Source organism: Austrofundulus limnaeus, unplaced genomic scaffold (assembly GCF_001266775.1).
Source record: "Austrofundulus limnaeus strain Quisiro unplaced genomic scaffold, Austrofundulus_limnaeus-1.0 Scaffold600, whole genome shotgun sequence".
Classification (NCBI taxonomy): domain Eukaryota; kingdom Metazoa; phylum Chordata; class Actinopteri; order Cyprinodontiformes; family Rivulidae; genus Austrofundulus; species Austrofundulus limnaeus.
Genome location: NW_013953002.1, coordinates 105,525 through 116,659, shown reverse-complemented (window position 1 = coordinate 116,659; position 11,135 = coordinate 105,525). Strand labels below are relative to the sequence as shown.

The 11,135-nt window shown below is 37.7% G+C and overlaps 1 protein-coding gene across 5 annotated transcripts in view; it reads left to right on the top strand.

Moving 5' to 3' along the window:
* The window catches only part of rtn4a (reticulon 4a), a 51,776-nt gene that overhangs the window by 34,523 nt on the left and 6,118 nt on the right, over positions 1–11,135 (top strand). For 4 of the 5 annotated variants that reach the window (XM_014026913.1, XM_014026915.1, XM_014026914.1 and 1 more), the window contains 2 exons: positions 5,120–5,327; positions 10,506–10,644. In XM_014026913.1, the coding sequence (XP_013882367.1) occupies positions 5,120–5,327; positions 10,506–10,644 (347 nt within the window). Of the gene's footprint in view, positions 1–1,332; positions 1,429–5,119; positions 5,328–10,505; positions 10,645–11,135 lie in introns of those variants that run through there. The other variant, XM_014026917.1, reaches the window with a different exon arrangement.

Sequence of the window (11,135 nt, the reverse complement as noted above, 5' to 3'; positions counted from 1 at the left end):
GTGTGTGTGTGTGTGTGTGTGTGTGTGTGCGTGTGTGTGCAACAGATTCACACACACCATCACTCCACTTTGCACATTTCACCAGAAGACACCAAAAACTGTTTTTATGCTTTTTTTTGGAGCGTCTCTGACAATAAATAAATTTCTATTTTTTTCTGAATCTAGACATAGTTTTTGATTGAACAGAGAGAAGAATCACACATTGCAAGACATATTTGCATTTCAAAATAAGAATAGGAACTTTATTAATCCAGCTCTGGTGCAATTTTCACAATAAAGCAGTGGAGCACAAAAGAAACTAAAGCAGACTGTCTATTTGCATAATTTATATGAAGGCATATCAGGGAAAGAGTTTTATGAGCTCAGTTCCATGTTTGTAATATTTGCATGTATGTGTGCAGAAACGTGTGCGTACACTTTAATAAATCTGAATTTTTTTTGTGTGAACACACTTTTCCAATTTGTTTAGGATGCCGACTTTCAGTATACAAGCTGCTAACTTTTGCATGTGTACACAACTTATTTTTTACGCTGTAGTTTTAGAAACTAAAGAGATAGGAAACAATTCCATGTTGTACACAAAATACTGTACAAACATTAAATGTTAAATATAATGATTTAATTTATATTTCCCATTTAATGTTTAATTTATATTTTCCATTTAATGTTTTTTTCTCTAAACTTAGAATTGTTTGACCTGTAGGAAACATTTATTCATATTTGCTCTTTAAGACATGATTTTTTAAAAATAAAATTATAGGAGTGCTTGTTAACAAAAAAAGGTGCTTGTTGAGATTTCCATCAAATTTGTAGTTTTCCTTTCTGTTTTCCCTAAATGCAGTCTGTGTTTTATTCTGGATTATTACCATAAAATAATTTTAGCTGCAGTACATGTTGATTTTAGCCTTTTTCTTCTGTAATAGCTAAAAAAAAATAGACATTAATTGGCTCATTGGTTCATCAGTTTACAATAATTTTGAGTCTTGCTCAGGTATTTCCCTTTCGCAGATATTTTATTTAGGTTTCACTTTCTGATCTCAATAATTCACATGAATCTGTGGAAGAATTTATCAATAACATTTGTTTTAGAACCAACGAATAGTGATTTAGTTTACTTTTAATTTATTTTTGATAAACTAAAACTTAGTGTTGAGGTACTTTTTTATTTGTTTTTATGTGAAGATAAAACTTCTTTTGATTTTTGGTGGTTGATGTTTTTGAAGTGAAATTGGTGGTTCTTTTTTAATTTTAATAAAAATGCTTTAGTCAAGTTTAGCAGCACATAAAAAAAGTTTAGCAGCGCATGCGCTTCCATGTCTTCTGCCTCATTGGAGCTGCGCATGCGCAAGACGTATATCTTTTCCCCGGTCAGAGAGGCGGAGCTCCTTTCTAGCTAGAGGCTTGAGTTCAACATGGACGCCAAGAGGGGTTAGTGTTTTTTTTTTTTTTTTTTTTTTTAATCTCCGGTATTTACACGCTGCTGTTACCAGGTTCATCTGGTGGTTATTTCCCGGTAATACCTCCGGATAGAACGGAAATTCGGCTGAGCTCTGGCCGGGAAATGTTGCAGGTGAACCGGGCAGTCTGCGGAGGTCACACCGGACAGTTTTGATGTTGAGCACGGCTTGTGTTGTGAGAGGAGAGCCTCTCTGCGTGTGGTAGTGGGGCTGTCCGTCAGCTTCCCGGGGGTGTGTGGGGTTGATAAAACGCATCAAAGGGTGTCGAACCTTAACCGGTGGTGAAAACAGATCCGCGGCAGCGTTCAGGTCTGTGGTTCGGGCTCTATATTTAGCATATCGGACTCTGCTACACGCCTGCTACCATATCTAGGCAGGGGACCACATTTGGACCCGCAACCCCCTGGTTCTGTCCCTACAGCTTCCAGATTCTATTGTTTTCAGCTGCAGGCTTCAGAGCTAGCCTGCTCAGTAAAATCGGCATCTAACTCATCACGCAGGAGTGTAAAACGTTTCCAACAAAAACAGCTGAGGATTTTAAAGCCAGAACTTCATCCACATCAGGACTCAGTACAGCTCGGTCTAACAGTAGCTCGCTGATCAGATTTCATTTTATTTTACAGATGTATAGCATTCTGAATACAAGGTTAAATAAATAATTAAAATGACTTTATTTGTCCAAATAAAGTATTCTTACTGAATTCAGAAGTTAAAAAAGATCCCCCCCCCCAAAAAAAAAAAAAAAATTTTTAAAAAAAAAAAAAAAAAAAAAAAAAAACAGTTAATTTTTAAAAGGAAGGAGTCTAAACATTTTCAAAATAAAACTATCTTCTGAATATGCCCATTCTGAATAATTTGGTGCAGCTGGAATATTTAGTAGTTTTGTTCATAAGAGGGTGTTGTGCTTTCAGCAGCAGTTTTAAGGATCGTCTGGCAGGTCAAAGCAATCAGGAACCACAGGCTGACGATTCAGATGAGTCATCCTGCAGTGAGTTTGTCTGCTGGGGGCTTTTAATCATGTGTCCCTCTCCACCCCACCCATTGTTCTAAGAATCAAACTCTGAGGACACTCCACCTTCACATCACATCCTCATGTTTAGGAAACAGAGTCCCCCTGAGGACACATGGAATTTATTGTTGTTGCAGAACATCTACTTCCGTTTTGTCCCACCACTAACTCATGACTCCACATCTCATCAAGTTCAGTAAAATACAAAAGAAATTCACAGTTTTATCTCAGATTTTATCTCTAAGTGGTTAACATGAATGTTGTGTCTGGAGGGTTGGTTTTAAATATTTGGATCTATAACCTTTCAGTTTTGCTGTTAAGAAGCTTTTACTAGTAGAAGAAACGATTGTCTCAATTCATGGTTTCAGTCCACAAAGACTGACCCTAGGTGTGGAGTAGGCTGCATTAATGGCTGTGAAATGAGACGGTCTAATCTACAGATAACGTATGTTTGCATGACCATGTGCTGCTGTGTTACCACGTTACGTTTTATATCACATCTTCAGTTGTCTTCACCGTATAATGTCACAAAATTCAGTAATTATTAAATCAATGTTACACGTAACAAACACAAAAAAGCATTAGGATTTAGCTCTATCAGTATTTGTAATTGCCTTAAATATTTCATTGTAGCGTGAATTCCATCTGCTAAGCTGCTAAATTCTTTGTTGCTAAAATTCCTTGGTCCATGATACATTTTTATCATAGTTAATAAAACTAAATTCTCTCATAAAGAAAAAAAAACTGTCGTCTTTCTGTTTAGTTTGCGTTTTTCTCCAACACACTGACCAGCCTCCTGCTGAACTTTCCTCTGTTTGTTTATGCTGGTTTTTAAACTGAACTGATATTTCAGGCTTGAACTGCTCTGGTGGTGAGACGGTGTAGCCTTGCTGTGCTTACAGATAACTTTACTTCTTTGTAGCCATAGGGAAAAGTTTTAAAATAAAAAAATGCCTTGAAGAATCTGGTGAATTCCACCATGTTTCTGTCCCGGCTTGCTGCTCGGCTTTATCATGAGGAATGGCTACGAGTTGCCAAGCCACGGCTCGACAACAAAGGCTCTTATTGGATGAGACGCGCAATGAAGGCCATCTGAAGCCAATAGTGATCAAGATCCCGCCCACACTGTAAACACTGGGGTTGTGTGTGTCTGTTAGCTGCCCAGTGAACGGAGATCCGATGGAAAAATCTAAAGAAATTTTTTGCATTAATGCACATTAAAAAAATATGGCCATTGAGCTCGGCTACATTAAAATAACACATTAACGTGTCCATCACTATATGTAATATTATTATTATTGTTTCAGCCACTGACATTTTATTCTTTTCCCTTTATCTCCCATTCAGCAACATATTAGATTTCTATTTTGTTATATTTTATACATACTGTATGTTCAAGTTTAATACTGTGAGAAATTCATATTTTTTGTTATTCAATCAGTATTTAATACAACTAGGACAATAAATGGTTAAACTATAATGACGTTCTTTTTAATAAATTCAGCATATTTCAGGGTTTCCCCTAGGATTTTATTTAACCGTGGTGGTGTGGTGACCTCTCATGAGCGGGGTGGTGGGGGGTTAAAATGTAATTTAAAAAGTATATTATTATGTATACAAAGTTTAGTACATACAAATGGTCTCAGTCAGCAGGTTAACAGTTTTAGGAGCTGCCTGAGGAGAACTTCCTCGTTCTCCTCCTCATCCTCTGAGATCAAAAATCAACATCCATCCATAAGCTTTCTGCTTACAGGTCAAACATTTTTATTTAAATAGGAGTAAACTATACATGACCTAATTAAAAGTTACAGTTTAGTGTTCTTAGGACTGAAGACTTTCGGAGGAAAGAGGTTTTTAAACATCTTTTCTATCATTTTAGTGTTTTCAACTGAGGGGCTTTGATATGTTTATTTGAAGAAAAAAAATTATAGCAGAGGAAGTTCTTTGCACAGAAGAAAAAAATAAATTTTTACTGTTTTATACATACAGCGTCAGTCAGACTGTATGACCCGCCCTGCTCTGTTCTGATTGGATAAAACTTTGACTTTGGTTCTCTTTATTGGGTGAAAGAACCATCAGTTTAATTCCTAGACAGCTTTAACAAGTTTCTTTCTCTCCCGTTCATTTTTACAATGACGAACAGATGCGGAGGAAGACTTTAATCCAGGTTTTATTTTCTTGGTTGTCCACCAGACAACTGGGAGGCGTGATCTGGTTGTCCGAAACGAAAATAGGTTGTCTCGGATAAACTAAACAATGATTGCTTCAACCCCTGTTTTACGTTGAAAAAAAAAAAAAAGAAACTTCATTCCGAAAGTGTGGCGGCTTTTATTTAGTCGTGGCAGTGCGCCACGATCATTTACACGTAGGTGAAACCCTGCATTTATAATAAAATTAGCCCTTCATGTTATGGAAAAGCTGTCTTGATACAAGAGAAAACTCAGGTTTTGAAGAAAATGGCTTTTTATTAATGAATCTTTAGTCAATTGATAAGATCAATCAAATTGAGATTAATTCATTAACTGGTAACTCGCTGCAACTCATGAATTGACACACAGCCAACTTATAGGTTTTCAGGATGAGATCAGAAGCTCTGTGATGTTTCTGTGAGTGTTTATGGATTACCTGATGGTTGTCTTTGTTTCTCCTTCAGTGGCGGATCTCCTGTACTGGCGTGATGTGAAGACGACAGGTGTGGTGTTTGGGGCGAGCTTGCTGCTGCTGCTTTCCCTGACCGTGTGCAGCATCGTGAGCGTTAGTTCCTATATCGGACTGGCACTGCTCTCAGTCACCATCTGCTTCAGGATATACAAAGGCATTCTGCAGGCCATCCAGAAGTCAGATGAAGGGCACCCATTTAAGTGAGTACCACATTGACAGCAGGAAAGGTTTTACAGATGATTGGCTTTTGCTTTATCTTACTTGGATGAAGTCTAAAACTCTTCTGGGTAGATGTACTTTAACAGCACATGTATTCATACTGAACCGTAACAGTTGAGACATCTGAGACTAAAACAGGCACCCGATGCTTAAAGGTGAAATGAAGGAAAAAGCCCCAAAATTGTGTATTTTGCATATTTTGCATTCATATGTTTTATTTAAAATTGTGGTTTAAATTATTCACAACTGTAATGAAAAAAATATTTAAAAATAAGATTTTCCACCTGCTAAATGGAGCTACGTAGCAGAGCTAAACAGTTGTTCATATGTAACGTCAAACATGTCAAACAATCTGACTTCTTATTTGATTTGATTTATTTATTTAACAGGAAAAGATTATTAAAAATCAAGCCTGACTCAGCATAATTGCTGTTTTACAGCAGGTTCCTGTTCTGCAGCACATAAAACACTCAGAATTACAGCATCACAATCACATCATTATACACCATAGACACAAAGACAAACAAGCATACCAAATTTCAGGAAGGCAGCATTTGCAAAATAGGACATCTAAATATGAGCACAAGAAGTGTCCAGCAGATGGCAGACAAGATTCTTCTTAAAGGGCTGTAGTTTTGAAATGGACTTTATGTTTTGAGGAATGTCATTCCATGCTTTAGTATAAACATAGAAGAAAGACCTCTGGCCGTAACAGTTTTTAAAAGTTGGTAATATCAGTTGTCCTTTTGATCTAGTTGAATGACCACTTCCAGAATTTGATTTGGGCAGCAATGCACAGAGAGTTCCATAATTGGCACCTTGGAAGATCTGAAAATATAAATTAATACCACTATACAAAACATAGTTCTGTAAAGTCAAGGCATCAGACAATGAAAGAACTGTACAGTGATGAGTCCAACCAGGAAGTTTTTTATGAATTTTGTAGGCCCTGTTGTAGAGCCTAACTATGGGTTCTAAGATTTCATTTGTTGTAAGAGACCAAACAGGTAAACAGTACGACATGGTTGAGAGTATAATGGCATGAAGATAGATATTTGAAACAGAATTATGCACGTCTATGATACTGAATCAGATTTCACTATGAAACTAAAGATAAAAACCATCCAGCCATACAGATATGAACCAGTCACACGGAGTGGAGAAAGCAACTAACCGGTGTGTCTCTCCGGTTTCGGACCGAGCAGTTAAACGGGCTGAAGACGCTGCGCTGCTGGTTCTAAAATATTATTTATCCGTCTGCCCACCCGCAGCACTCCGTGTCATAGTGAAGCAACAGTGATAGCTGGAAAAAATAGTTGTTTTCACTCAATGTTATTATTATTATTATTATTATTATTATTATTATTATTATTGTTTCATGTTGACGGTGGAGACGGAGACGCTGGGGGAACCGTATCTGATGGGGAAACGCGGCTCAACATAACACCGGCGAGAATGAGTAAACACTGGCGTTTGTGTGTTCAAGATCATCAAAACTGTTCACCTTTTTAATTTAACTGGGAATGGATCATTTCAGCTAAATATCATACAGAAAGAAGCGCAGCTCGGAGCGCTATTTTACCCGGAGCTGTTTCACATGAAGAGAAGCTAGCTTGTTAGCCTGCTAGCCGTCGGATCTCCGGCAGCCTTGCTTTCGAGGTGCTCAGTGTAGCTTTCTGAGCAATGAACGAGACAGACCCGATTATGCTCATAATCTATATAAAACTCTTAATAAAAAGCAACTCACCACTTAGTTGCAGACTTTTGGCTTCTGAAGCTGCTAAAAAAAGTTTATGACCGCAGCAGAGCGTGTCCTCACATGGCTGTTGTTTATAATCCATCATGGGTAAACATTGTTGGCATTCTCCTTTAGATCGAGCCTTTTGGTCACAAAACTAAAGGATCTACTCAAACTGTGAAGCACTGAATAGGCAAAGTCTTGTAACCCTGCTAAATGGTCTGAGCAGAGCTGGGGCTGGGATTCATTGTTTTCCAGTCTTTCCTCCACATCGCATCAACGCAAACCTTCTGCCCTCAGGATCTTAAAAAAAATAAAAACAAAAAAGCTGGCAGCTGACCCTGCACCACATGTGAACCCAAAGGCCACACAATATTCCATTTCAAGTCCACAAAATAATGTAAAAGTCTTAAAAACAAAAGCTGCTTCTAAATGTAATCCTATGAGGAGCAAGAGTCGTTCAACAAATATTGCGTCACACAAACTGAGCCCCCTGCTGGAGCTATGAATGGGATGCAAAAATATGTTTTTTCACGCAGTTTGTAGAAGATTACATGTTTTGGTCAAATTTAAAACAATATTTAGACATTTTATTAATATTCATACTACAAACAACATATATTGTCAAATTATTAAGTTATTTCACCAACTAAAGTAGCCTTCATTTCACCTTTTTAAATCCCAATGGCTAAGATGGATGGGGCCGGGGTTCAAAATTGAGACATTTTTTTGGGGAGGGAGTCTGTGTCGTGTCTTTAATTAATCATTAATGGAAAAATGACTGCTTGTGAGTATTTACAGTACACAATGCCAGAGAGAGGCGTTTAAAGAAAAGTAGCTGCTCTGACCTTAATGTCAGGAGTCACAGGAAATATTTACCTCCTATTTTACCTACTCTTTTTTTTTTTTTTACCCCGCATGGAGGCAGGAGAGATAAGGGTGTCTCTGCCCCATCCCACCGCCATTCTGTTTGTTTTCTGAATGAGCTGAGATGATCAGAGCACGCCTCAGGAACAACATGGAGTGTCTTCTGAAATGTTTGTCTCAGCTTTCATATGCGTCACCTCACGTGACTCATACAGTCATCATTTTTTATACCGTCATCTTTTGATACCGCAGTATAACAAAATACCTTCATACTGCCCAATCCTAGGAACACCGCATTATCAGTACATGCAGATGTTTCCTTGATTTTTGAGTTATGACAGAAATCAGATGGAGCTAAACTAGTTGAACTCGATTCACAGGGTTCGACCAGTGGAGACAAATGTTGCGATGAAACCGATAAAAACATTTTTAGAAACTATAGAAGAGGTGATTGTTTTGTAGCTTTGTTGTCCTTCGTCACAGAGATAAGAGTGGAGTTGGAAATTCCCTCCATCTGTCTGCCTTGTGAGCTGGATAACTTGAAAAATAAGTGACCAGCCTCAATGTTGGTCTGTAGCTGCTTCTAGCCATGAAAAAGTTTCCTATCACCACATCAAAATCCAAAAGGACTGCCGCCATTCACCACCAGTCATTTGAGGAATCTATTTTCTAGTTTTAATATTGCTTCAAAGTAGAGCTGGGTGAAATGGCCTAAAATCAATATTGCGAAATATTGACCAGTTCACCTCGATAACGATAAATGCACGATAACTCTTACCACCCCCCCACCACACACAAGTACATGGTAAAGTATAGTCATAGCACTATACACTGTGTCCATGTTCTTGTCAAAGTACACAGTTTAGATTTTGAACAGCTTTTCTGTAGTTTATATTTGTCATTTTAGTGTTTTTAATATTTAATAAAAAATATTTTTGGCAAGACTTGAGTCACACATATTGAAACAAATATTTAACCATCTCCGTATTATAACTATTCAGTGCAAACGAACAAATTATGTATAATTTTATATTAAAAAAATTATGTCTTTTGTACTGCACAAAATAACTTATACATGTTTTTATTTGTTAGACTGACTGATTTCTCTATTAAAATAACAATTTCTTTCCAAAAGATTATATTATTTAGAGAGCTCATGTAATTATTTAATACAATTTATTCTTATTTGATCATTTATTGAATCACAGAGCAGTTTAGTCACTGTATGGTTCTAAATATAAACAAGCTATATTGTGAAGAAGTAAATTTGTAGATGTTAATACTGCATAGCATTTTTTATTATTCATTTATTTATTTTATGGGGGGTAACGCTAAGCGGAGACTCGTCTTTTCTATAATATGGGACAAAGAAATGTTCATCTGTTAGTTGATATTGTTTCGTTAGAAGAACTGAAACAGCAGCTCTCAGAACTCAGCTTGTGTGCACCTCAGCGCGCTCCCATAACAGAGCTGCTGAGGAGAGGAGTTTGGTCACGCGAGCAAAGTTGGACATTTCTGTTCAATAACGACGCTCTGAACACAAACTTAGTGTGTTAGATTTTAGATACCAACGTCTCTGGTAGCTCAGGAGCAAAGTGTGGAGAGAGGATGTGGTTTGCTCGCTCAGGACAGGAGCTGAAGGCTAACCGGTGTTTATCCTGCAGACTGCTTCACCGACATCAGAAAGACCCGCCCTGGTCTGCTCTGATTGGATCATCTATGCTGTTGGGTTCATTTGATTTGTTGGCTTGAGGCCGCAACAGAAAACGAGAAGGTTTCTCTCTTCCTCATTTTTTTAAATACTAAAAATAGCGACACGGGCAAAATGACGTTGGTTATTGATATAAATGTCGGTATCAGTTATTTTTCGGTTTGTCGCCCAGGCCTACTTCAAAGTACAGTAACTTGAAAAGGTAGGGTTGGCTGAAGATTAATCTGTGGTGGGCAAGGCCACCCCTGGCTCCACCATTTCACCTGATGGTGGATAAAATTTCTTTCTCCTCGCACCAAGGTGTATCACTCTGCACTGCCTTGGTCAAGCAAAGAAAAAAAAAATTCTTTTCTTATGCAGAGTGATTCAAATTTCAAAGGGAAAATGTCATAACTGAACACCACAGATATATTTTAGGCTATGTCCAGAACATTAATGATATCTTGAAAGCTGCCATTTTGAATCAAACTAAGGCAAGTTTTTCCAAAGACAGGGCCCTCTCACCTATTACTTGTCAGTGTACCACTGGTTTCTTTTTTATTTATTCACTGGTGGTGAGTTTTATGATAATACACACATCAAGGCAACAAATGGAAACCAATGAGACTGACTGAATCAGGGCAAATTAGAGTTTCAAGTTTTTAATGAATCATCTTTAAAAATAATTTTATTCATTAAATTTTAAAAAGTCTTTGGACCTGAAGCAACTGTGTAAGTGAATTTAAATAACTTTCTAAACATGACTATAGCAGAACCTTCTTTTTGACAGTTTTATTATAAAGCCAGAGCTGAATTCTGAACCAGTCCACTTCATCAGCTGTTCTGCTCCTCTCCTCTCATCAGGCAGTATCTGGACCAGGAGGTGGCGCTGTCCGAGGACACGGTTCACAAGTACAGCGACATGGTTCTGGAGAGGCTCAACAAGACCATCGGTGAACTGAGGCGCCTGTTCCTGGTTGAAGACCTGGTGGACTCCATCAAGGTGAGAGCTGGTTGGTGCCTCAGGTTAGGTGTGGGTTCTGTGCAGGTCATGATCATGGGTCAGCACTGAGATACTTTGCTGCTGTCAGAAGGCTAGTGTCAGCAGGATAAACCCACAGAACCGCAGTTAGTCTCATCAGTTTCAGATGGTTTCTGTGCAACCAGACTTATCCTGATGCATTATGGGATATTCTTATAGTTCTGGCTCAGATAAATAGCTACTTGTCATTAACATGTGTCTTAATTTTTTAATGTTCAGCCTGCAGGTGGAACAGTAAATAAAATCCATGGTTGAGTTTAGGGCTGCAACTAACGATTATTTTAATAATCGATTAATCTGTCGATTATTTTTTCGATTAATCGGTCAAATCATTAAAATGCTTAATTACATGATTATGAGTAGATATGAATTAATTTCATTCCTGTATAAATTCGGGATGCAAATTGTCGATTACTGAATAAATCTGAAGTTGCTTTATCTTATACATTGAC